General features: G+C 40.1%; 2 protein-coding genes across 4 annotated transcripts; both read right to left on the reverse strand.

Moving 5' to 3' along the window:
* Nucleotides 1-9896: 9896 nt before the first annotated feature.
* Nucleotides 9897-13660, reverse strand: rab18a (RAB18A, member RAS oncogene family). The gene is made up of 7 exons (XM_088364112.1): nucleotides 13476-13660; nucleotides 12777-12832; nucleotides 12519-12580; nucleotides 12251-12323; nucleotides 11480-11598; nucleotides 11084-11150; nucleotides 9897-10878 (listed from the first exon to the last, which is right to left on the reverse strand). Exons 1-7 carry the CDS (start codon nucleotides 13541-13543, stop codon nucleotides 10709-10711), a joined length of 615 nt encoding a protein of 204 aa, XP_088220238.1. The 5' UTR covers nucleotides 13544-13660; the 3' UTR covers nucleotides 9897-10708.
* A 408-nt stretch (nucleotides 13661-14068) lies between these two features.
* Nucleotides 14069-26774, reverse strand: itgb1a (integrin, beta 1a). Of its 3 annotated transcripts, XM_088363829.1 has the most exons (17): nucleotides 23769-23928; nucleotides 21034-21094; nucleotides 20653-20738; nucleotides 20273-20492; nucleotides 20028-20198; nucleotides 19716-19954; nucleotides 19473-19628; nucleotides 19301-19396; nucleotides 18763-18852; nucleotides 18142-18282; nucleotides 17861-18063; nucleotides 17550-17788; nucleotides 17256-17478; nucleotides 16539-16774; nucleotides 16295-16461; nucleotides 15578-15655; nucleotides 14069-15187 (listed from the first exon to the last, which is right to left on the reverse strand). In XM_088363829.1, exons 2-16 carry the CDS (start codon nucleotides 21092-21094, stop codon nucleotides 15578-15580), a joined length of 2406 nt encoding a protein of 801 aa, XP_088219955.1. In that variant the 5' UTR covers nucleotides 23769-23928; the 3' UTR covers nucleotides 14069-15187. The 3 variants fall into 3 exon arrangements, with proteins under 3 accessions (XP_088219955.1, XP_088219957.1, XP_088219958.1); XM_088363831.1 differs by lacking the exons at nucleotides 15578-15655; nucleotides 23769-23928 and adding an exon at nucleotides 26448-26774; XM_088363832.1 differs by lacking the exon at nucleotides 15578-15655 and having other exon boundaries at nucleotides 23769-23843.
* Nucleotides 26775-27454: the final 680 nt, after the last annotated feature.

Raw genomic sequence — 27454 nt, forward strand, 5'->3', positions numbered from 1 at the left:
CTTGTGTATTTTTGCTACCTTCAGAAGCATGTTTGGCATCATTCTTTATTTGTATAACCCGGGATTGGATCATAATCAATCTTAGGCGAGTTCAAGAGGGCAGCAGCAGTAAAAAAATAAATAAATAAAGGATTTGGAATAAAAAAAATTCTTAAAATTTGGGGTTGTGATGTGGATACCTAAGGAAGTCTGAACATATAATTTGAAATCCTGTGGTGATAAGCATCCTGTGTGATACTGTCAGTTGCCTCGATGGCGTTTGTGCACTGTCTGGGTCTAAAGGTGTCCTTCAGTTTCTAGGGTGGATTCAACTGACCCGAGCAGAAGTCATGAACCTTCTTGCACCAGAGAGAACATGAGAGCGAAAACAAGATTGTAAAAATTTGACAGACAGATGTTGACAGGAGCCCGTCCCAGATTGGTAGCAGAAGATGCCACAAACTGGACGTCGCTGCATCCTGTGGTTCTTTTGTTAGTCAGCGCCAGTGGAGACTGCCAAAAGTCCAAACATGCAGGCCTGCTTGTTTTCCTGTGTATCAGAGGACCTCGGCGTGGCCCTCCCTGAAATAATCCCTTTTTTTTTCTTATATATGTATACTGAAAAACGACTAGTGGCATTTCATGCTCCTGCAGCTCATGTTTCATATTTTCATCCAAATCAGAGACAAGTAAAGACTCTCGCTTTGCTACCATTTGACAGACTCCAGGTTTCACCTTGGCAGGTTAGTTGGCCCAAAAGTGAACCACGAAGTAAAATACAAGAAGGTCTTGAAAATAATTCCCCATTTGATGAGGAAAAATGACTCCTGTGGCATGCTGAAGTAATTAGCCATCATGATGTGAAGGATGCCGTGTTCATTAAAACTTAAGCCTGCCCCCTTGAACGCAAATATGAGAAAAACTGCAGCGGCTAATTGTTTGATTCCTGAAAGAATGGACTGATTAAAAACGTAGTCGGGTCTTGCAATCACTTTTGGGGGATTTGAGCTGTTTTGGATCAAGCCATAACTTCATGGATGTTTGTTAAAGGTGATGTGTGATCAGGTCATGGTTATTGTGAAAAGCAGACATAATCAAAAGGGCCAGACATGTATTATTACACCGTGGATTAATTACACTACAAAAATTAGCATCATTTCTGCAGAGGCAATCTGTAACTTTGATATAGTGAAATGTGGAAAATACATTGTGCGGAAGATGAATGATTTATTTTGCTCACTATTTGGCAAGTTGCATTCCATCAGAAGTCTTTCCAGAGTGTTGAAAACCCTGTTATCAATTTTAGAAACTATTTATAATGACGTTCAGTACGACAGCAAACATTTTGCCCGCAAAGCATTACAGTATCATGTTCAATGTTCAGTTTGAATGAGATACCTTCTACAATATGGTTATTATTGTCTTGTGGTTTGCACCGGTTTAGAACTGCACTGGATCATAGTGACAGCTGTTTCTTATAATTTAGCCAATAAATGTACAGTGCCATCCAAGTGGTTAGTATGACCTTCCATTAAAATGTCTTCTCCAAAACCTAAATGGAACGGAACCTATAGCTACTTTCATGCATGTGTTATCTTATTTAGCTATTTAAATTTAGCTTTACTGTTTTTCTTGGGTCAGCAACAAACCTGTCATGGTGCAACAAGAACATAATGTTTGTGACTTTTTCCAGACTCGATTAAAAAACGATTAGTAGTTTATTAAAATAGCCACTGATTAGTTTGATACTCTATTAATCAATTAATTTAGATTCATTTCACTAAATAAATCATTGTTTTTGTGAAAATCGAATTTAATGGGTGTTTTGATTCAGCAGTCCCTTTAGGCTTTTTTTTAAAAAAAACTTCTTACCAATTTGTATCTGTCGAGTTCTTTTTAGACTGGTGTATATTTTTTGGTGCAGACCACACACACGCAGGCATGCAATTTCTTTTTGTTCGGAGATGAACTTGAACCGTGACCCTTGGGTTTCCAAAGGCCTTACAGATGAGCTACTTTCGCTGCTTGCATGTCGCTCTTAATGGGAATGGGATGGACAATAAATGAAGCATGACCAAGGAAGAAAAAAATAATTCCTTGTCTTCCCCCGGTGATTGAATGTCTTTACACAAAAGATGTGCACGACAACATGTGTCGTGTTTAAGACTTGCACTAGTTGTTTGTTGGAAGTCTCTCAACTTTCCACTGATTTTTTATTTTGATTATTAACTGAATTATACACAATCATGACATATTTTCACATGAAGTACTTAAAAAATAACAATTGAAGTTTTGTCAACACATTCTAACATGTTGCTGTTTCATAAAGGGAATTAAATCTAAAAATACATTTTGTGGGCATTGAACAAGTGACCGATGAAAAATAAAATATCACTCTTTGAACATATAAATAGATCAAAAGCTGTTTGCTCCTGGTAGTGAATTCTCCACATTGGGTGTTGTCAGAGGCTGAGGCAGAACAATTTAAAAATAAAATCAAATATATGCTATGATTATAGGACGGCTGTTCTCAAAGCTTCTTGCACTGACAGTGATTTTTTGCCTTTGTCGCCAAAAAATGTACATTTTCGTTGGTATGTTACGCAATATCGTATAGCTTTCCGGTCCTTTGTCACACTTTAAGAAATAGTAATAATAATTCTTACCATTCTGAGGTATTTATGAATGGAGTTACTATAGGTCATAGGTGTCAAAGTTAAGGCCCGGGGGCCAGATACGGCCCACCACATCATTTATGTGGCCCGTGAAGACAAATTGTGCTTCATCTGTCAATATTAAGGTACAAATTGTCTTTACTTTTAAAGAATACAGAAATTGCTAGCAATTTTTATTACAATTGTAACAGCTTTGACTAGTCTCCGGTGTGTTGATTGTCATAATGGCCCTCCGAAAGAAACTATGACTACGATGCGGCCCGCGATAAAAATGAGTTTGACACCCTGGTCTAGGTTGAAGCTACAATAAATACCTACAATTCGGGGAAAGACGAAGCCCCATATGTTGAACCCCTTCCATGACAGACCCTAGCTGATGCTAATGGTACGGAGGGTCATATTTGGCACACATATCAACCCTTGCGTCCAAAATAGACATCCAAATACAGACTGGTCTGACCACAATCAGGTTTCCACTGTGACGGTCCATCACAAGATACCGCAACGCTCCGAGACAGCTCCTCTGGACACATTTAACTTAAAGGCTTCCTTTTGGCACCGATAAGTTTGATCTGGCTTATGAGGATGTAGCTACGTATTGGAGTGTTTGACCAATATTTGCCAAAGTAATCCTGAGCTCATATGTTTGGATCGCTTTGAGATGTGCCCTTGCCCTTTAAGCAGAGAAATTCCTCAATTCTAATCATTTTCGCCTGCATCTGTTGGCAAAGCGATCTTTGCTCCACGTGTTTGAAGTCACATCATTGTTAAATGATTTTACCTCATTACTACTTCCCCATCCCAAGTTTATGTGGAAAATATGTGTGTGTGTTGGGTACAAACCAATAAAAAATCCAGATAGTGAAATATGCTACAATTATTTTGTCCGACAAACTACTTATATGATGCATGTCCATAGATTTTTAACTGCTTGTTTAAAACATAACTCTGCGCCGGAATATTTATTTAATAATTTTGAGACTAACTGAAATAGAAAAAAAAAAAATCTAAAACTGGGCCAGATATGACTGCTATAAAATTTCATTGGATTGTTGATTATCATGATGTAACTATAACCACTTGTAAAATGAAATGATTAATATTGTGAGCAGTAGGTGGACATATATTTGGATTTAAATAATATACACGGCGATCAAGACAATGTTTTTGCTCGGCGAGAATCGAAACTACAGTATTTCCATTGCTGCTGAGGAAAACAAGGAGCTGCAAGCACTCATAACATAATGACAGCTATGGGATCACAAATAAGGCATGGACAAGAGCTGGGCCCGGTGGCTCTGTGTAATATTTCATCACAGAAGGGCTAAATAAATTCCTCGGAACAGTCAAGTCAATACAGCAGATGTAAGAAATGGCAGCTGCCGGAGGAATGCGGTTTGGCCGAATGTTGATTCCTGCGGCGTCCTTTCAATGTTAACGCTTTGTGTTTAGGAATACAAAGCTACATTGTTGACGGACTGAGCTTGAATCCGGTTTGCTTATCTTGCCTTTGCCATGTGCACTATCTGTGAAACACGCAGGGTCTCTAATCCCTTTGATCGATGAAGCGTCCCGCGTAAAGCCATGTGTTCAGAGCTGGTGAAAGCGTCTGGATGTATTTTAAAAAGGGTGGCATATTAAATACAGATGCGTACGCACATTTCATCTATTTCATTAACGCACAATGTATTGTGATATTTAGACGAGCCGGCCAAGTCGCTGAGACAGATTTAGGGGCTTTAATGCTCACAGGCAGCTTTGTGTAGACGTATAACAGCCACTTTTGAAGGCTAGCAAATAAACAGGCCTCACATTTTGTACATAGCCAAAGCCAAAACTGCAATGTTACCATAAATCTGGAATCGAACGGGCATACTGAGCCAACGCGGCAGTTCATTCCTCCAGATGTTGCTTATGGAACCGTCTGGACGTGCAATGGAAGCGCGGGTGAGTTGCAATTTGATGAAGTCAGTTGGTGATTTTCAGTTGATTTTTGAGGACAGAAAGATCTAATCCTGTTCTGCTTCGACTAGCCACGGCATCGAACAATCTGTCTTCATGTACTGGTCGTTAATGTCAAGAGGAGGCAATATTTGAAGCGATTATTCACTGGCCGTACCAAGAAAATGTTAAATGAGAGTTGTGTTGTCTCTTCACTGAGTGTGAACTACAAATATATAGCCTGACGTCTGGATTATTACTGACAACGTTGTTTTATACGGTAAAGTTGGGACGCTCTGATTAGACAGACTTGAAATCCTGGACTGGAAAATGGTAGAAATTAAGCATCAAACCAAAAAAGATGCCAAAGTATAAATCACTTTATATTTTGAGTTATGTGATTTGATAAATGTTCATTCTGAAGTGCTCAAGACGATATTATTGACGGTTTATATATAGACTAGGTTGGGACCGGGTACCAAATGCACGGCTTGCAAATTTTTAAATGTGATTACTTTTTGCTTTTGTTGTTCAAAGCTTCTTTCATAAGAGGTCATATCACGAAAATTTTCATTTGAAATTGATTTATGAAAATTGTGATACAAGTACACCCCGCATTACCTGGTTAAGATAACTATCAAGGGGGTGGGGCCTCGGTATTCCAATTTAATGTGCAATCAAAATGATCGTGTCGCTCTTTTTCTACAGGTTAAGTTACAACATTGTGTTGCTTTAACTCAAAGCCTTTGTGAAGGCCAGCAATCAGTACTTGATATCCAGGGTCAAAGGTGACGGATGGCATCTCATGACCTACCTCAAACATACATGCGCTACTGTCTGATGCTGGATTGGATGAATGTAAATATTTGAACACAGCACCGCTGCCTGCTGGCAAGCTGAGCTCAGGCATCCCGCATCATAACCCAATTTAGGGGCCACTCTGGGATCTATGAGCAAAGAACTGAAGTTTGAACTGTTTGGAAGTAGAACCGCTGTAATAGCATCTGTTCGCAGCCCCAGGAAGGCACAAGACAGCGGTCGGGGTGATGACCCGGTCTAATATAACAAGTCTACTATTGGCGAGTGTTTGCAAGAGCTCGTGTAAAATAAGACAGGGGAGGACCGAGACAAGCTGAAACGCAGCGGGGTCATAACATGAGCCACATTGCAACAGAAGGTGGGTGAGGTGTAGCCAAAATAGTTGGCCCAGTACTGTACGAGATTGCCCACATCTACAAACATCTGGTTCGGAATTTGAAGGCATCTAAAGGTGTCAGTTTCAACAGGGGGGAAAAAAAAGCGGCTCAACATTTCCAATTCTTAGAAAAGCAAAACCAAGATCGGACTAAAACTCCTTTAGCTTAATTTCACCGCATACAATATACATTATTACCCCATAATACAGTTTACAGGTATTATACTCTCAAAACCGGCTTAAATTTCCGACAGGCTGAAAGTGAGACGATGTCCAATCGAGTCTGGAAAACGTAATTTTCTGAAATTCAAAACTTTGTTGAGTTGCAAAGGCAATAGTTGTAGGTACCCCTAAATCTTGTCAGTGTTTGCTTATAAGAATTTTGGGTGTATGTTGAAGAAATATAATGTGCAAGGAAAAGAAAAAAAAACCTTCTGGGCTTAGTGTTATTATCTTTAAAAAATAAACAAAAAATATAAACTAAAATTTAAATATACTGTTCATGAACCTGTCACCATAATAAAACATTTGAGTAAGACATATTTTTAGATTCTTAACTTTGCTGGTTATTAACCATAAAAAGAAGACTAGCTTTGGCCATTTCTCTCACACTACATCAAGTTGGAGGGGACGTTTTGGTTTTCACATCTTTGCAGAGATGTTCAATCAAACTGAAGTCTGGGCTCTTAAGGACATATAAAAATACCCGTATTAAGATCAATAGTCTTGCCGTTACAAAACACTCATCTTGCCTCTTTTCTCACATTATTCGGTGAAATAAAACACTCACAACAACCTGGATAGTTGAAACAAATTACAAAGCATCACATGATTATGTGACCGGGGTACAATACCCTCAGGGACTCTTGTATTTGACTTTGTGGGAGAGCAGGACACTTTTCACATCCAATTGTCCACTGTTTGTTAAAATACTCTAAATATCCATGATCCGTATTAACCTAGTGACATCACAGACGCCTGCAGATGTTTTTCGTAACAAAATAAGATAAATTGACATCTAAAAAGGTTTAAAAGATTTTCAAGCGCTCAACGTATCCCCACCAGCCGATCTTCTAGCCTTCCAGACCTTTTCTTGTCAGGGTCACATGGTCTTAGTGGTTTTCAGTTAATTTTTCTGGTCCGACCTCAAAGCTAAGATCGTCTTTGGCTAAGAAAAATAAGCCATGCAATTATAACACAGAGGGTAGATTATTTACATAAAATAATGAATTTGTTTCTATACATGCCAATCATTTCAACCAGAAGGTAGTTTATTAATGTGCCCCCCCCCCCTTTCAATGGGGGCTACAGTGGAGCATGTGTAAAGTCAATGACAATGTTTGAGGCTCATGGAAAACTAACACCCAGGCCATGTTGATACAAAGTGATTAGTTTATTATAGCAGCTGAAGGCCTGACTACATTGGTGTTTCCATGTTGTAGAGATCCGGATGGGTACCCTGACACACGCAATGACGCCATTCCCGTGGAATCTGAGGATGCGTGTGACCAGATGTCACAAAGGGGGGGGGATTTATCGGTAAGATAACGCAATGTGCTCATCTTTATACTTTGATAGCAAAAGGGATCTTCTGAGTTGCCGACGTGTCCTTGCCCCCAGATGTTTATTGCAAAAAGTAACCCGAGGCCCGAATGAAAGCATCCCCTCCTGTGAGAGGAGTTTTCTTTAAAAGGGTGACAAGTCCTCATCCTTTACTTCCTTTTGGGCCTTGTCCACGGGGTACTGTTTTCAAAAAATAAAAAGCGGGTTGCAAAATAACCATTTTGGTTTAAATTAGATTGACTGGATATGAAAATATGGTAAAACTCAATTACAGCTGATCTAACTTACATGGGATGGAGGCTAAAGGTTCAAACTAGGGTGGAAGTTTCCAGCTCATTCTTATTAAAGCTGTTTTGTGGATGAGGAGATGGTGAACCTTGCTACCTGGGCCAACATCATTGATCAGACCTCCCAACTCAGAAGAAATTTGAAGATAATGGTACCAAACCGAAGCCCTTGTGCTTGCTGGTTATTTAAAAGTAACCTAAGAGATACGAGAGCCAGATTTCGGACAACAGTAACAAAACCACCTGAAGGTTTGTTAAGAGTTCCTTCCGCCTCAATCAGAGATCATTTGGTTTTCATTTCCAGAGTATCAACGAAGCTCCCCTTATGGTAAATAAATTACTTTCCTAAATGCATGGCAGAGGACGAATGGATGATCTTTCCAATCGTGCTTTTAAAAGCCAGCAAGGCACTCAATCTAACCATGAGCATGACATTGTGAGTGACGCCCGGGAATCGGACACCTTATGAAATGATGTCTGATGTCTCGTAACATTTTAACACATGGCAGCTCTGACTGCTCCCGAGAGAAGTTCGTCCGACTTTTCGTCCATACCTGCCAGAGATATACTGGCAAAGCAGAGGAGCAAAAAAGGACAAAGCTTTATTAACGGAGGATTTCTTCTTGACACATGAAGAGACTGACAGAAGGACAGAAAGTATTCCGTCGAGCGTTCCCCGTGGAGTTCCTCTTGACTTCTCATTGTAGAAAAGTTCCAAACTCTGTTTAGTCTATCGTTCACGTCAACAGCACTGATGGTGCATAGGCGTCACTGGCGTGGTGCCTTCATGAAACTTCGTGGTTTGATATACTGCTCAAGGATACTTTGACAAGGAAACGTTCTGCCTTCTCAATCAAATTGATCTGTCAGTAGTTGGCTAATCATCTTTTTCACTACACCCTCCACCAAATTAAAAAAACAAATCAGTGAGCATCTGTCAGTTCAGAACCTTCCGTACTATCTGATGTTTTTCCGATGTAGGCACGAGGATATGGCAGCGCTTACAGCTCAGCACACTGTCGCACCACATGAAGGCCTCAGTTAGTATTTGACTGAGACATATTTCCAGACGGCGGGCCGCACTGTGGCAGGAGATGAGGAACACGCTACAAGCGTCCTCGCTCACGCTGCCAGGCCTAAGCCTTTCATAATCGCCCAGGAATTATACACATCCCGGTTAAAGCGTTGGTAGGATGACTTACGACTGTGGTTGTTTCCCCGAGATGTCTGCCAAAAAATATGATTTAGTTCGATCACACGTCTGGGGTCTGAGGCTTCCTCCGACACTGTTCAAACACACATCTTTATTCCGAAGGCAACGGAATGCGAAGGGTGCCGAGTGAAAAACTACTCACCTAACAGCGACATTTCCAACACGGCAACCGTGACAGCAGTCATCTCCACAAACAGAAATAACGAGATTGCTTTTTTTTTTTATTTATTATCGTTTATTGCGTTAACTTTATCTTGACATAGCCTTAAAGTATGTGTAATAATGACATTTAAAAAAAAAATACAAAGAAAAATAATAGTTTAACAGATAGGGCAGTCTGTAGTAAATATGTATACATTCAGCTTTACAATTTAGGAATGATCCTATCAATTGCTAAAATGTACACAAGAATATTTCTCAATGGAAATAAAATGGCAGACATCACAAGAATATGCACTAATATAATAATATTAAAACCATGTTGTGTTCAATAACAGTTTTAAAACCTAATTACTGTTTTATCTTGACCTAAATTGATATACTGAAAATAGGTAAGGCAGTTCCACATGCAGGTAAATAAAAAAAAATAAAAAATAATAATCTATTTTAGATTAGACAATGCTATTCATGTCCCTTTCACAATCCCTGTATTCAAAGATCAGACACTCGGGGCTACCGTACATTTCCCAGATTCAAACCCGGCACGGCTGTTAAACCCATTTGCAAAGTGGGGCACAGAGCCTTTTTTTTTTTTTTTTGTGACTGTTCAAATTTAGGCAACACTTGCTGGATATTGAACACTTTTCCTTCATTATGACAGAACGCAGCGCTGTTAGTGATATCGCTGATATTATCTGTCTGAACGAGCAAGCGCCAGAGTGTCTCGCCCTCTCGAAGTGTCACATTGACCACAGTGTTGGGTGGAAAGCTTTTTTGCTGGTGCCAATCCATTTGACTCATCCACTTCTGTGTGTGTATATATATATTAAATAATAAAAAAAAAGAGCCTTAAAGATCAAAGTCAATAAAATGTCATCCCAAAACACTTGCTAAGTCGATTATATTGGGAGTAAATGAGGCAGTTGTGTGAGTGGAATCCAAGCCATGGCTCTGGACTTTAAGATGGTTTGGCATTATAGAACGTCTGCATAAACAAAGTGTGCTGTATAAAGTGTAATATACGATGGACAAAAGTCTTGGGACACCTTCATTGAAATCAATTCCAGCTGGCTTCCTTGATTTTCACTTTACCAAGATGTTTTGGACAATTGTATTGTTTCAGTATTTGTGCTTGGAGGAGGTCCATTTCTGTTCCAGCATGACCAAGTCCAGTGCACAAAATAAGGTCCTTGAGATGGATTTAAGAGCCCCGGCCGCAACCAATCAGGCGGACTGGTATCCCAATCCTTTTGTCCATATAGCAAAGCGTCTGTACCGATACAGATAAGCCAGCTTCAACAATAACAACAACAACAAAAAATACACTTAGTCAATATAATTCCTGCTTCAGAACCAAATCATTAAACACTTTGATTTGTTTCCTTTTTTTAGAAGAAAAACGACACCAATTGCACAAAGTAAACTGATAAATGGCGATTCATCACAAATTCCAAGCCGGTAATACGCCACGCATCCTACGTTGAGATCAAGGCTGAGCGGCTTTTGCATTTCAAGCGCACCTTTATAAAGAACATGTGCAAACAGTAACGCCCGTGTGAACGCAGGTGGATGATCCGAGGTCACAGTCTGGGTATTCAGCTCACGGCAACACAACGTGTGAGGGGAAGAGGACGGAAGCGGAGATTTGTGTTTCGGGTATTCACACTTGGATGTCAGAAAAAAACGCGGCTGTTATCTAAAGCAGCGAGCAGTATCCTCCGCAGGCACCGCCGCCCGCGTCCTCGTCGGTGAGCTGCACGGCTCGGCCGTGGCTATCGCTCTGCCATAATCCCGGACTCTGGATGATCTTTTCGACGAGCTCCTCAAATGCACACTGAACGCCATCACGAGTTTTTGCGCTGGCCTCTGTGAAAAGTTCAAAATCATAGTCAATGCTAAGAACATCAACTCTTTTAAGGACAAGAGGGGAAAAAAAAAACCCTTTGAATTATAAATAGACACTAAAACTCCTCCACCAAAAGTATTAGAGAGCCAAAAAGTAGTTTCCCCTCTTGTAATAGTCCACTGCGACGTGCCCAGTGGCTGTTCAGAGGGAATCCTCCTGGCTTACCTATAAAAAGCATGGAATGTTTTCTTGCAAACTTCAGCCCTTCGGCCCTGTCGAGTTCGTGGTTTTCCTGAAACAAAGAAGTAGTAATGGCTTATTTGAGGTCTGCCGGGTGGAGCTGTCAACTACTGTGAGCTTCTAAGAGGGCATATTTTTACAAAGAACAAAACACAATGAATTTATAATACTCTATTTAGCAGTCAGTTGTCCATTAAGTTGCATCTATACAAATTTAACCTTACACGATGACTTAATCGGATGGATTGTGGTGTGGCAAAGTAAATCAATGACAACAAAAAAATGAATTTTGGCTAATTTAAATATCAAATACTGTTACAAACACCTAACAGTGGAAAATGATGTCAATAAAATTGTGACCTTTTCTGAAAGGCAACTCACCTTGTCTATCTTGTTTCCAACGAGCATTTTCACAAGATCGTTCCTTGTACAGTACGTCTCCAGTTCATTGAGCCAGTTTTCCAGTTTGGTAAAAGTTTCTCGCCTTGTGACATCGTACACTGGGTCCAATCAAACAAACAGAGGTAGGCGATTGGAGGCCGACAAATTTCACATATTGACGACATTTCACGACATCGGAATGCAGTTGGGTTTTTTCAAAAAGCAAAGGTTTCATTTTTTTGCGGGGGACAAAAAAAAAAGCTTCATGTTTTTGAATACTGCATAGGCACATTTCATATATTGACTTGTATTGGGTCCGTATCGGTTCAGTGCATAAGAAGTGCAATACATACATATATTGACACATTTGTCACTCATTTCATCAAACATCAAAAGGAGGAATGGCAAACCCGCAGATGTGTTTGCATTATTGTTGCAATCTGGTTTATGATTTCCATCCACACAACACTTGTTTAGTAGATTTTTTTTGAAGTTGTCAGTTGTCAAAATTAGTTACTAAACACTTGGATGACTCACATCCAAGTGTTTAGTAACTAATTAAATTAGACAAATACACTGTTTTTCATATTCATTGCATAAGCCCACACTTGCCTAACTCTAAAATGACATCAGCACATATTGAGGTTGCAACATACATTTTTTGCAAGTGTTTGCACAACAACAACAACAACAACAACAACACAGATATGGGAAAACGACTTCAAATATTTTCACTCATTAAATCATAATCACAGTGTTGGAATTGCTTACCTAGGATGACTCCTTGTGCACCACGATAGTAACTGGGCGTCAGCGTTCTGAAACGCTCCTGCCCAGCAGTGTCCTGCAAAATAAAACCATGTCACTTTTGATTGGGAAGAAAAAAATGAACAGAGCAAAGACCATAGCAGAAAAAGCCAGGATAACCAAAGTTGGACTGAGTGTTGCATGACTGCCATCTTCTGGACACTGTCTGGATTTGCATTATTGATTTTGTTTTTCTCAATACTCTTGTTGATTACTGAATTGTGGTACTTACCCATATTGCTAACTTTGCCTTATTGCCATCTACACTGATGGTCTTTACTTTGAAATCAACACCTGCAAAATGGAAAAGCAACCAGTCAATAATCAATCAAAGAATCCTAGTTAGCCAAGTTAAACAGCTTCCTTGGAGAATATTTTCAGGTTTTTTTTTTCATCTTTGAAAGGATTTGGGTTTTTGTTTCAAAATTGTGTCCTTGTAATTCTACACCCTACACTTATTTCAGTTTTATCTTGATCAAATGTTACTCACCTATTGTGGCTGTTTGCTCTGGGTCAAATGTGTCATCGGTGAATCTTAGGAGAAGGCTGCAGAGGATAAAAAAAAAAACACAGTTGAGAAAAACAAAAAAATACAGCAGACTCACTGACACGTAACATGATGCTGACAGTAAAATGGTCTTGCTAAACTGACTGCTACGTGCTTAACTTGCCCAATTGCAAGATGACATCATTGCAAGGTTGTGGTTAATAGGACAAAGTTCACTCTTAACTACAAGTTAAGTCGTGACAGCAAGTCTTAAGTTCACAAAACCTTACAAATAAGATAATGACACCCAAAGCACATGCTACAGTTTGCACTTCTTGGTAGCCGATTATTAGTCATCAGATTGGATCATTTCTTGTCTCATTCTATGACACACCAAAGCATTTTGCACAATCTGCAATGTGAAGGTTTATGGCTCAAAATTACGCACGCAGTCATGAAAAACATCCCAGCAATGGTGTCACCATCTTATCTGCCAGCTAACTAGCGTGTTAAAAAAAACCCTAATCGTATTAAACTCCATTACGGGAATCGTGATAGCGGTCCCGTATTGATCATGCAGATAAGACTGTCACGACAGAGTTGCGACTTGAACACTCTTGTTTAAACCCCCCAAAAAACAACAACGAGCTTGTTGCTAGTCAGCGTTAGCCGATTGCAACAACACCCTTCGTGGTTACTAACCTGGACTTCCCGACGCCACTTTCTCCAATGATTAGTATTTTCAACGTTGTCAGAATGTCGTCTTCCATCGCCTTTAATAGGCAAATTGTCCGTCTAGGGTGAACAACTTAAACGATCGTTCAAACGATGTTTCTTAACAGCTAGCATTCCTGTTTACTGCTTTGAGTGGGCGGAGCTTGACAGCGTTTTCCCGTTATACATATCCTGTTATACTAATTGAGCTTCCGGTTTCTGTATGTAATCAATTTATCAATAAAGCAATTAAATGTTGCTGTATACATAAATTTATTTTTATTGAAAGCTTTAAAGGACAAGTCAAGTCCAAAATATTCCTTAAAATAATTTACTCTGCGCAACACGAGTCTCAATACAGCGTTCTAATTACTATTATGAATATAAATACGTATAGATACCGTGTTTAGACTAGTGGGGCTATAAAACATTAAAAAAAATCCTTTAGTTGTAAAATGTATAGATACATAGCAAAAATTAATAGATATTTAAAATATAAATGTATAGATCAAAAAACATTATAAAGGCAACTTGCTCTCTACTAAAAACACAAACTGCCTATCTTAATTAAGAGACATCAACAGTGTTTTGGGAGTTTATTTAATAAATAAGTCATTACAGCATAAGGGAGAGAACATGGTGATTGAAATAAAAGGCACTTTTCAAAAAAAAACACTGTAAAGGCGCGTGTGTGGTGCTTCTGAGGCATTAAGGTGAATGATAAAATATTTTTGCAAAACAAAACAAAGTGCGACTGACAATGAAGTTCACAAAGGAAGATACTTTTGGAGTTTTTGGAATAAAAAAAAAACATAGGAAAGACCTGAGAATAAATAAGTCAGTCGTATTGGTAAATTAGATGCATTCCAATTGGTAGTGTTTATAAAAACAACATAAATCCTTTGACTCAACATCGCCATCAAATGATTTTTACGAGTGGTATACAGTCCATTTGTGATAGCATATCAACAAACCATACAAACGTTTTGTTGATATCAATATTATGGTGTAGTTCCTTCAAAATATGAAAAACTCGTGAGTGCAATAAAACTTCATTATGTCTGAGCTGCAGTCCAAACTACATTTACAAATATTTATTCACTTTTGCAGCACAAAAACTTAACCAAAATTCTCCACTAAACTTCTATTGCATTTGTTTTTCAAGATATACACATAATGTGGCATGATGTGCTGCTGTGGCTGATGATTTACATAAACATCCAAAACACCTCAGGTCTTGTCACATATGTAGAAGGACACCACAGACAGTCAGTGCAGAAAGACACAAGAGGAAATAGCATACAAGATGGCAGATGAGCGTGACATTTAAGAAGCTGATTATTTCTAGGGCATGAATTATTTTGGATGATATTCACCTTCTGCTGGTAAAACAAGTGAAATGAAATGCCCGTACCAGACCTTTGGCAGGATAGAAAAACAACTTCGATTCATAAACCTCTAAGAAATTTGAAAAGTATATACACATACTGTACATCTAAAATACAACAAAAGCATATAAATACGTGTTAATAAAAAATACAGACGCATGTGCATTGTAATGACCAAGCAACAATAGGAAACAACAATCCTCCTCAGAAGCCGAACGTACAGCAAAAATGTCAAATTCTTCTTCCTCATTTGCCTTCATATTTGGGATTGACCACAGTCGTAACAGCACTTTTGTAGATGGGATTTTCGCCCTGGGAATTGAAGAAAAAAACATCATAATTATGAATCATTCTAACACAAAACATGTTAGAATTCCCAGATTTGTTATTTGCAAATATTATAGTGCACTGAAAACACAATCAGGACATGCCTCTGAGTTGCTTGAAGGTAAGACCTCTTTAAATACTTACCAGAAAACGCCCTTTTTTGTAATTGTAGCCAGATATGACACTTGATCCTCAAATCTTGTGTATCACAGCACACTCATGCACTCGCTTTGTCCCTATTAAATTCCTCTTCCCCTTGCAAGCTCATGTAATATTTAGTGGTTTTGCAAACACAGAGAGAAAAGAAGACACTGAGAGACAGTGCACACACACAAAAAAAAAAAACACATGCAGGAAATGTTAAAGAATACGAACTTAAAGGACATCAGCTCTACGTCCATAGTTTGGATTCTGGAACTTATTGATAGGACTCTTGTATATGGGGTTGTCTTGCTACAGATAAAGAATGAGCACAGAAAGATTTCAACAGAGACAAATGATAGAACTGCAAGACGCAGAGAAAAGTCAAGGATGAAAACAGAAAAAAGGTTCACAAGAAGGTACTGAAAAGCCTCATCAATTGAGGACACTACAAAATCTCACCACAAGGTAGTGAAGGAGAGCCGTGTGATAAATTTAAGATTTTATCTACTCCACCACTAGGTGGAGTCTGATTACAGCCTATTAGGTCGTGCTGCAATCTTGTCATATTGATGTTGGCCGATGACTACACCAGGCAGGAAGTCGGGAAAGGAGGCGGCGCAGACACTCCCCGGAAAAAGCTTCGGCTACGCATAACATTCCCTAAAAAGTCCATGAAGCCTCCAACATTTTCCGCTTGATTTTGAGTGCCGTTCAAAGGCAACCATCTGTTTCTCCACATGAGACTTTAGAAAAAGAACGTGAGCAATATTACCAGTCTGCAAAGCTCATCTAACATGATCACAAATGAATTTACTGTTTTAAGGACAACCTTGCACCAAATACTCCCCCACACCTGGTTTTTGTATTAACACAAGTCAGGGAACTGCAAAATCCATAAAAGTATCTCTTGAATATCTCACAGAGCTTGTTGTACTTCCAAACCCTCACCGTATCCCACTTGGCGTTCATCTTCTCCTTCTCAAATTTGGCAAACTCTTTTCTATCGTGGATGATTGTCAGCAGCTTCCAGATGAGCAGTAGAGCTAAACCGATGAGGACGATGCCTGCGACGACACCCACCACGATGGGTATGATTTCAGGACCGGACGGACAATCTGCAACACAGCAAGGGAAGGTCAAAATAAATATCAAGGAGCAAATGGATGCTTTTTCAACTTTGCTTCTTGCTTACCAAGAGTTTCAACCACATGGACCTCCTTTTCTGTATTGTTGTTGACAGCGTAGGTGTAGTAGAACCAGCAGTCGTTGGCATCCCTCTCCTTACAGTGCATCACAGGGTAAGAAGCGTCGTTGGGCTGAGGCAGCTTGTCCCTGTCCTTCACTTTGATCAAGTTGAAATAGCTGCAGTCGCGTTCACACGTTTCCTTCTTCTCACCTGTACCAAACGCCCGACACTGGACGCACTCCCTAAAAGGAAGGCAGGTTATCACAAATTATAGTTGGGATCATTTTTCTACTACCGTATTTTCCGGACTATAAGGTGCACCTAAAAACCTAAAATTTTCTCAAAAGCTGACAGTGCCCCTTATAGTCCGGTGCGCCTTATATATGGACCAAATTCCTAAATTTAAACTAGCCTGAAGCATTGTGTCATGAAATCAATCATAAGTTGCCCGCTGAAGACTATGAATCATGAATCAAAAAGACTATGGATCATTATTTCGTGATTATAAAGTAAATTGTTGCGTCTGAAGTTGAAATAAAAAAGATAAAATGGAGAATGATTTGATTTGGATTAAAAATCTCACATGATGCGCTTTATAATCCGGTGTGCCTTATATAAGGACAAAGTTTTAAAATGGGCCATTCCTTGAATGTGCGCCTTATAGTGTGATGCGCCTTATAGTTCGTAAAATACGGTAATTATTTTCAAAAATGTCAAACTTACTTGTGCTCAGTGCACACTCCCGGGCAGGTAGGGCACGTTTCGCAGGTGGGACCCTGAAATTTAGGGTCGGTACACTTGCAAGTGCCGCAATCACATGTCCCTCTGCCGTTGCAAATCTGCTTGTTGCTTGCCAGACATGTGCTTGTATCCAGAGAACAGTCACAGGCGCTCCCAGTCCACATGGGGTCGCATATGCACACTCTGCAATCGCAGCGGCCGTGCCCTAAGGAATCAAAATGAAAAAAGTTTTAGAATGATTCCCTCAGAATTTGCCATTTCCATTACGTTGCTCACCTCCGCAAAGTTTGTTTCCTGATCGGTCACAATTAAAGTTATCACATTCGCAGTACTGTCCGCTGTAACGTTCTTCCGGATTGTCTCTCTTCTTGCACTCGCACGTGCCGCACACACAGTCGCCATTATTGCTGCATATGTCGGTGCCATTGTCTTTACGGCAGGTGCGGTCCATGTCCTCTGTGGCCACGTCGTTGCTGCTGCATTCACAATGTTTGCCCACGCGTCCATCATAACACCTTGGAAATAGAAGAAATGTGCATTCCTTAATCTCATTTTCCATCTGCTAGAACCATCTGGGATTGACTTACTTGCAGGCGCCGCATTCATAGGTCCCGTTTCCAAAGTGGCAATTGTCGCTATTGGCGACGCCCTCTTTATGGCATTCGCACTCACAGATAAAGTTGAGCAAAATCTCGACTTCCTCTGTAAATCCCAATGGCTTTATCTTGATCGTTTCAGGTTTCCCTTGCTTTGGACAGCCCAGAGATGTCACACTGATGGTAAAAAAGACCTGAAAACAACAACAACGGAATATTCTTAATATGTCGTGAAAATGGACTGTTTTTATTTTCGGATTTCAATTCCGTACCTCATCTCCGATTGAAATATTAGAACATTTTCGTCCATTTTCACCCTCGGTGATTAGTCCGTTCTTACAGCGGGATGTGTAAGCAATGGTCACTCCCTCTGGAAGCTTGCTATTCTCCAGTATGACCTCAGACGAGAGCGACTGTCAAACAAAGAAGAGATAATAACATGGATGGTGATTTTTTTTCCCTTGCAATGGAATGTCATCTGGTAGTTTTGTTTAGACAGCAGGCTATACAAATGGCTTCACTCAGTAACATGGGGATTTTTTTTTTCTTCAGGATATTTCCTTAGATCACAGATGAATAATTATCATTCATTTTTACTTGATTGCTTGTGAGTAAATTACTTTTTTTTGCAAGTCCCCCTTGCATTAAAAAGGCTTTAAAAAGTGGTTTATGGCACATCACTGGCGGAGCTAAGATTTTTTTTCCTGGGGGGGGGCATGGGGTGGCCCCAGGGGGGCACCAAAACAAATTAAAAATTACAAACTCAAATAATTCTTCAGAAAAAGCTGACAAATATGTCCATATGTGTGGGGTTTTTTTTGGTGGGGTGTAAATGTGGGGAAAATAAATACAAAAAAATAAACTGAAATGATCTGCTCTGTTATTATACTTACATTGTAAGCATCGATAATAAGGTTGATAACATTGCTTGAATTAGCAGAGAGCGTGCCCACTGCAGACTTTGGTATCAGATTTTTCAACTCCTGGAAACAAAAAACAAAAACACATTTCAGGGTTATTTTTTCTAAATCCGTTAAATTTATACCATATAATCCAAATAAGCACCGGAGCGCTACAAAGTTTTCTTTTATGGTTTGGATGGACACTTTTGCATTACACATTTTTATTGGTCGGAAGCCCACCAGGGCTTCTGTGGGGTCAGGCATTGAAAGAACCTTGATCACAGTTAGATCACGGCTCCACAGCAGATGGAAATAATCAAAGATTCAAGGAGAGGTTGCCATTAATTTGGAACAGATGTCTTGGCCTAGTTGGAATTTTTAAAAACTTTATTGTTCCATTTATTTATTTACATGCTAGGAAGCTACAGTGAACATCACATACACGAAGAAACACGAGTAATAGGAATCAATCCCATTTTTTAAAATTCACAAAATAATATTTCAGCATGAGAGAATTTAGAAAACTAACTTGGTAAACAGGCTGGAACTCCTCAGTGACAGCAAATATGGTTTGAATGTTGTTATCGCTCAGCTTCTGAACCAAGTGAGCAATGGAGGGATAATCCTGAAGGAAAAAAAATAAGACATTTCAGAAGAGTGGCCATGTCTTATTTCCAAAATCCAAAAACTCGGACACTCACATAATAGTGGCTCATGGTGTACGCGTTATTCTCTAAATGACATTTTCCATCATTAGGCAGTACGATGCCACCGAGCTTGCCATCTCCTGCAAAGTGGAAGCCAGCGTCAGTGGAAAACACCAGAAGGCGCGTCACGTTCCTCCACCCGATCTGCTCCTGAGAGATGAGGAAAATACATACATTAAATACATACGATAGGATTCATGAAGGTCTCATAAAATAGACATGAAGAAACCTGCGTACCCCACAAACAGCCACTTGCATGATGGCATCAAATCCACCCTCAGGAGAGTCCAGGTTTCCCGAAATATGCTGCTGGCCCACCAGGGTGTTGAACCTTTTCCCATCACTGGTAAGCTTCAGGACGTTCTTGTAGCTGAACGGGCTGGTGCAGTTCTGGTCACCCGTGCACGGGTTCAACAACTTAGCCGGGGTGGTGCTGATGTATGGCATGACTGTCTTCTCCACAAAAGAACCAAAACCTATGACATTTTTTTTTAATTAAACCCAGGAATGACATCATTATATGATTAACCCAAAAATTAAATTCCATACCTATCCTGAAGTCAGATGTGATTTTTGACATTTCTAGCATTAAACTGGTTCCTAAGTTCTTGACATTCTCCAGATCATCTTTCATGGAGTATGAAAGGTCCATCAAGTAGTACAAGTCGATGGGGTAATCTTCTGCCCGCTTGAACTTCAGGTTGAAAGACTGGGGCTCACCTACACACATACACACACGTTACATGATACACTCACATCAAAACAAGCAGAGAACATCATCTTCAACTCTTCACCTGATCTGAGAGTGAGACTAAGCTTCTGAGGTTGTATCTGGGTGATTTCTTCCGGCTTTAGTTTCCCCGCTCCTTTTCTTCGGTTAGTCACTGCTTTGTTCCTGAGGGTCCTCTTTTCCCCACGAGGGTTCTCTATCAACGTATCTCTACAACCTCTACTCTTCAAAGACTGCAGCTCGTCGCATCGGGTCGACACGGCTTCGCCTTGTTTTAGGAAGCCCTGAAATCACCATTTATTAAAGTCAGTAAATGTCCATAATAAAAGACGGTCACGTGACTATAAATCATCCTAGCCGATGCTTTTACACGAGGATGTGAAAAAAAAGGAAGCAATTTGATCCAAAATGTGTGTTGTTGCTTTTAAGTAAATGGATTCATACCGGGTCTGTACACCAGCCACATTTTGCTCCAGCTTGGATGCACTCTCCACAGTATCTGGCATTTGCACTGATGCACTCGTTCCCCTCTGTATAAAAAAAAAAAGAAACAAAGAGGATGCAGTGTCAGAGAGTGCAGCCCAGTCCCTGCAAAGTAAGCAGCTCCGTAAGCCTTCGCGTTTACACATCAGTTCATCTGGAACGCTGCGGCTCTATCGTAATTGGAGACGGGATCGGAATACCCAGCCGCCATTATTTTCTGCATGATGCTGAGGTGGACTTTCAGTCAATGACATCATCATGAATCAGGACAGTGGCTACCTCTACCGCAGGTCGACAGTATCAAACAAGTTATATGAATCTGTTATTTTTTTTCCAATCTACCTTTCTGAGCATTGCAGAAGACTCCTAACAATGTAGATATCAAAAGCAGCTTCAGGTCCATCTGCAAAAAAAAAAAACATTATTGCATTAGTCTATATTCAACTCCTCATTATTGCCCCTCCCCTCTCTGAAAAAAAATGAATGATAGAATCTCTAAGCGGTTGAGGTTTAACTGGTGGTAATAAATTATCTTCGGTGTGTGTGGGAAGGGGGAGGGGGGATGGCCTGGCTATTTTCAGTCCGTCGCAGGGCAACAGGCAGCTAATTCAATTCAGACACACATATATGGAATAATCACATACACACACATAAACACGCACGGAGGTCTACGGAGGTCCAGCCTGCCGTTTCCCATAATTCCTTTTACTGTAAATAGCACGAGCTCCCGGGAGTCCTTCTCCAGAAATGCATATTGACCTCTCAGCTCTTTTGGTCATCCAAATCGATTCATCCTGTCTTGCTCTTAACGCAACTCTCATGACTTTATAACTGAATACGATGAGAATCATAGTTTAGCAACAATGGAAATTTGTATCCTAAAATGAATTCCACTATAGACAAAATCCAGGCAGGCGTCTCGAATTAGAGTCTGAAGATTTTTCGGCCGGTGGCAGTCAGCGCCTATTCATAGAGGCTCCATAAAAGTCTGCATTCCCTTACACTGTGGTAAAGAAAGCACTGACGTTAAGCGTAGGGTGTTAAGTGATGCATTCCTCAAGCGTGTGCACCAGTGTCCCATTCGAAAGACGCATTTTGTCCATAGCCGCTTAAATTAGCCTCTGTTCACTTGTTCATCACATTTCTAAGAGCAGAGGAAAAAAGACTTTGTAAAATTCCTATCTGGGATTCACCATCAGCTTCAAATTTGGATGATGTGTCAGAAGTCAGTGAAGCTTTACAGCTGCACAGAGGAGTGTTCTACTGGAGTAACCTTCAAATCCTCCTCCATACATTAGAATGTTGTAAATCCAACTATTTGATGTTTAAGGAGGAGAAAGGGCAAAGTCAGCAGAGGCAAGCAAAGTTTGTGGGATCCTTTCCTTTGGAATTGAGTCAAGCTCTTTGCCTCGGAGTTGGGGACTATGCGCCGCCCTTTCCTGTTTTTCCTTCTTTTCCATTCCTCCTTAGCATGTCTGGGGAAGAACACGTATTCTAAATGCAGGAAAGCCCTGGGATTTTCTTAAAAACAGCGTTCACATTTCATTATTCTAATCATGCCATTTATTACATCAAAATGTGCTGTTTTGTAGAAATATCACATTTTGATACAGCAGGACAGACCAGCAAAAACATATTTTGAGGGTTTCCATCATTCTTTTGGTCTGTCCAGAATTGTCTGGCATATCTTGGACATTCCACACGCTTCCCCCCCCTCCTCTTTCCTTCCTCTTTCACTTTACCCGCATCACAATCCGCAACTCACTTGCTAAATATGAGCCAAAAGCAAATTTCCCTTCCCCTTTCCTTCAAACTGGTGAGAAGGAACATTTTGGCAATCTCAGAGACATCGATGAAGGAGAATATGATGTCTTCTGGTGTCTCTGCCCGTCCCCCTCCCCTCATCACCATCAAGAGGATCCTCTCATGGAGGACAAAAGCAATGAATCAGGCTGTCCTTTGAGACCATGAAAGAGGATCTGATTCTTAATGTGTGCCCGCCTCTCCCATAAAAGAGACACTGTGTGATTAAATAATACTAATGAGGAAGATCTTGATGCTTTTAATTTTGGTTCAAATGAGAAATTGCGTCAAAGCAAACAAACAAAAACAAAAAAATTGACGGCTTTGGAGATCCCAAAATTAATTCAACGTGAATATTTTTATGATAGAATTAGACTAGAATAGAAAATATGAACCCGGAGGGAAGGAATGTAAAAGAACAACAGAAAATTTCCAGTCACTCAGCTTGTCATTCTGTTTTTGTTTAAGTCTTCAAATCAAATGGATGTTTTCTTTTCAGTAAGAACGATATCAGCTTTTGTTATTTTTCCACATTTTAAGATCCCGCCAGTGGGAAGGAGCGTGCGTCATAATATTACTTGATGGAAAAAGCATTATTCTTACTTCATTTGGGGCCTGCAGCAGATATAAACAGTAGCTTGAATTTTCTGGTCTGCATTTCACACAAAACACTTAGCCACAAACGTTGGCCTGAAGCCAGCTAGCATTCCGCTTGTGTGTGACAAAGGCTAAAGATACAACGCAGTGAGACGGACTTGAAGTAACGGATTTGAAGTAACTTCTCTTGGTCACTTTTCAACACTCGTTGAAATTAAATTAAAGCTCCACTCAAAACCTGTTTGTTCACTCGTTCGGCAGAAACAATTGAGACTTGTGCACAGACTTGGGACTGGCTCCAAGTCTGTATCACCATTCATGGCTCCATCCCAAGACTGAAAATAACTGTCCAGAGTGGGGGGATATTTCTGACTCATCCTTCTCACCTGACATCTGCAATCACTCAAAAAAAAAAGGTAGAGTGTCACAAAAAGACCTCAACTGCAACAAGCTTCCACCCACGTGAATATGTGGAGCTTTACTTAAGTCAGAAGCGGAACATTCAATCCTCACCAGGATAGGGGCTCATGATTGACATTTCTTGCATGGCCATTACCAGAAAATCAGATAAAAACTGCAAAACAGACAATACAGATGTTTATCCTCATCTGCCTCTAATGTGTTGCTTTGGCGAGCTTACACTCAAAGCTGTCATCGCGAGAGCATGGAAGACTTACAGCAAGATCAGAGACGAGGTTCCTGCGCCTGTTCCTGCCACCTGGCAAGTGTTTGCCCCGAGCTGCTGTAGTCAAAGACCAATTGTGAGCTTAAGAAGGAGGAGTCGCTAAACACTAAAATCTCCACAAAGCGCAGCGTCTTTGTTGAGTTGGCCCTTCCTCTGCTGGAACACAGGAAACTCAACTGGATCACGCAGGAAGCCTGTATTATGTTGCTGGAGAAGGACTCACATATGACCCCCCCCCCCCCCCCCCACACACACACACGCCCATGAGCATGACATCATTGTTGTCATTTGACAGTTTTTAATAAATAAATAAAATAAATAGTAGGAGATTTCTTTTCTAGGATCAGGAACAAGAACTGCAATCGTGAGAGACAAATCATAAAGATAAATAAAAAATGACGGCATGTCTGCAGTGTCAGACATAAAAACAGCTGGGAAGTATTAAACTCAGAAACCTCGCCTAGATTTAGACTTTATCAGAGCTACCGGTCCCCAAAGGGACAAACTTTATCTACCGGCAACTCAAAATAGTTGTATACTTCTTAACACGTGCTTGAGCACAACATAAACCAGCTGACAGTAGCCAAGACGTCATAAAGATCTTCGGTGCTGCAGAAATAGCGATGTCAAAAGTGTTAATTCCAAAAAAAAAAAAAATCTCAGCTGTTAGTCGCCTCTGCCTGAATGTGCCGAATTAATGACAAGCAGATGTCTTTCATTAGAGCCCCCCCGAGTTTGACACTTGACCTAGAAGGCCTCTGTTTCCGCAACCACAAGTGAGTGAGAAATCTCCAGACTGGCAACAGTAAATACTTTACGATGGGGTGTTTTTCAAGATAGAAGTTCAGTACCTCGAAGGAAATCTTATTTCAGATTGTCTAATTACAGACAACTGGAGCTGCCATACCAATTAGGATGCTGTCATGGTCATTATTGTGCTCTGATTTAAGTCCCTCATTTGGTAATGTCTGCTGTTTTTATGACTCTTTCATCTACAATATGTGCGAGAATCGGATTGTGACTCACCGGGCATTGCTGAGAGTTGAGTGTCAAAGAGTCATTCAAAAAGACGAAGAACAGTGTGTGCATTGTTTGTCACGTCACTGCTTCAAGCCAATTTATGAACTTTTAACAATGTCGCTATTTTCTCTTGGAAATTCGTGTTTCGATGTATTTTTCATCAAGCTGGATTGTTGCAGAAGGAATTGAGGCAAAATGTAAAAGAAGTAGAGGTCATGAAAAAAAAAAAAAAAAGGCTTGAATCTTTAATGTAACACTCCTAGGCTAAGTCTCTGTTTATTTGGAAAAATGCGGAGCTTGAGAGCCTAATAAACATTCCCGTTCCCTCTCACAGTTCAGACAATAAACGCATTCTGCGACTATTTTTTCCCCGCTAACATAATAAGTTTAGTTTGGTTTTCACAGGAGACCCTTGCAAGCAGGTCAGCTTTCACTACTCTTCTGTTTTTAGAAGCAGGCGCCACCACCCATAGACATCCAAACTAAATGTGGAAGGGGAAGAAAGACAGAGAGGCCTAAATTGTTGGTTAAATACAACTCCGAAGACACACCCCGCAATCTAACTGCCAATGTATGTACTTTAAGAAACTGGAAGTGATGCATTTCCATGAAGAAGGCTTGTTGGTCAAGCATGTGATTTCCTTCCTAACGCATAACTGTTCTTCTGGGATTATCAGCAGGAGACCTGGCTGTTTTCCCACTTTGATGGTATGTGGCTGTCACATAGAGCTAAACATGGATCCCCGGACTGAATCGGGGATAACAAGTCCTTGGTCCCGTCATCAAGCTGGCAGCTGTTAAGCATTTTTATTCAACCACATAGATCCAATTGCATTTAGTTGGTGACTAAGACTTGATCAAGTTTGACGTCACAGAGGCTATGGCAGCTGTGTCCTGCATGGCAACTTGAGGTCACGTCCATTTCGCTGACGACATTACCTTCTTCTTAACACGAAATCCAACCCCCTTTGTCCGATCCTCCTCATTTTTCATTCTTACATCCCCGATGCTTCCTCTGCCCTTGCTCTCATCCCGCCTCCATTTCCTTGATTAAACTGGCTGCGGAGTCAGCGACTGTTTTGAAGGTCTTTATCATTGTGTTCGCCTTCATGTGGAGCTTTTATCCAATAGAAATGCAGCCTGTCATTTATGGAAGACGAGGTCTGGTGATTGTTCGGCTTGTATCCATGCAAAGTTAATAAACTGAGCAGAAGTTAGAAAGTGATACACCGAAGCACGGATTCACCCCAAAACAATTGATATGTTTAATGTATTATAATAAATATATATAATATATTTCAACCACTTTCTATGAGCCAGAAGCATCCCCTGATTTTAAGTGATGCCTGAATAATTTCAACTGAGCATGTGTGAAGAGGGGATGCACTTTCGCATTATTGTCCACAAAAAAATCCTTACTCTTATTATGGATGGCTATATTAAAGCCTGAAGGCGAAAAAAATCATTTTCTTCACTTTTTTTAACACTATATTAGACAATATCAATAAATCAGTGGACCACAACCAAGAAAGTAAAAACGTTACAATTATAGAAGAAAAAAAAATAAAAATCGTAACATAAGTGAAAAAAAAACAGTTACATACTTTTTTTGTGCAACCTAAGATTATTATAAAATGATTATCTTGTTTACCTTTGCGTTGAAGTGGTATTCCCGTTGCAGCACACAGAAGATAGCAACCTCTCCAAAGACAATCGGTCACAGCAGCGGCGGTTCCACACCGCTCCGCTGGCACCCGATCACTTTCTCCACCAAAACAAAAAATAAATAAAATAAAAACGTCACCGCAGATTTACACTACCGCCCATTTAATCCCGATCCAAGATAGGAATTGTTTTCAATTCAATTCAAATGTAAAATGATAATCTCCGGGTAGTGCGTGTTTTTTGTAAAGTAACAAGCGGCGAAGCTGACACGAAGCGCTTCTCTCTGCTCCTGCCCGAAACGCACTGTTCTTGAAATGACGTCGACCTATTTTAAGATTTTCTTTTTCCTGTTGCAGTACCAAAATAAAATTACCTCGGGCATCATTTTTTGTCATTTTTGTTTCTTTATTACTTCACCAGAAAATCTGTCCAATAAAAACACAATATAAAAATTTTATAAACACTTAAGATTTTGTTTCGCTCCAATGGCAAACTTTTGGTTATTTTGCACGCAACGTGCTTTAATTTGAAGATAGTGTAAATGGGTTTCCTGTTCATCTTTTTTTTATTTCAGTGATCACATCACGTTTGTGCGCTTTTGCCACTACTTAGGGAATTAACTGCATAAACAGTAAGCAATTGAAAGTGACCCTCCTTGGTGCCAAAGGCACTTAGATGGGAATGTGCAATTAATTTGATTGATTGAATTTGCTTTTAAATGTTTATTCGTGCAAAGAAAACAGATATAGCTCGTCCTGTATTCTGTTTTGTTGCAGAAATTAAAACTGAAAATAATATAATTTGTATAATGATACCTTTAAAGCCATTTGTTTGAGATTTTTTTTTTCCTTACACGCAAGGGACTCGCACTGAGAAAAAAACAACCATATCAGCCCCGGAAGGGCCTTGAATCCTGTTTAGTCTCCAAGGAGGGTTTAACCAGAGAATGCTCGGGTCCGTGTCTTTTTTGTTTATTGGATAGTGCGTCTAGAA

The sequence above is a fragment of the Syngnathus floridae genome, chromosome 20, assembly GCF_059516105.1.
Source record: "Syngnathus floridae isolate MCC-2025c chromosome 20, RoL_Sflo_1.0, whole genome shotgun sequence".
Taxonomy (NCBI): Eukaryota; Metazoa; Chordata; class Actinopteri; order Syngnathiformes; family Syngnathidae; genus Syngnathus; species Syngnathus floridae.

Excerpts from the sequence above, each read along its gene's own strand:
- rab18a (XM_088364112.1), bottom strand. The coding sequence starts at position 13,543 with ATGGAAGACGACATTCTGACAACGTTGAAAATACTAATCATTGGAGAA. Across the intron at positions 12,833-13,475 it reads AGTGGCGTCGGGAAGTCCAG|CCTTCTCCTAAGATTCACCG; the intron begins GTTAGTAACCAC and ends TATCCTCTGCAG. Across the intron at positions 11,151-11,479 it reads TTGGAAACAAGATAGACAAG|GAAAACCACGAACTCGACAG; the intron begins GTGAGTTGCCTT and ends TCTTTGTTTCAG.
- itgb1a (XM_088363829.1), bottom strand. The coding sequence starts at position 21,094 with ATGGACCTGAAGCTGCTTTTGATATCTACATTGTTAGGAGTCTTCTGC. Across the intron at positions 20,199-20,272 it reads TAGTCTCACTCTCAGATCAG|GTGAGCCCCAGTCTTTCAAC; the intron begins GTGAAGAGTTGA and ends GTATGTGTGTAG. Across the intron at positions 15,656-16,294 it reads TGAACGCCAAGTGGGATACG|CAAGACAACCCCATATACAA; the intron begins GTGAGGGTTTGG and ends CTTTATCTGTAG.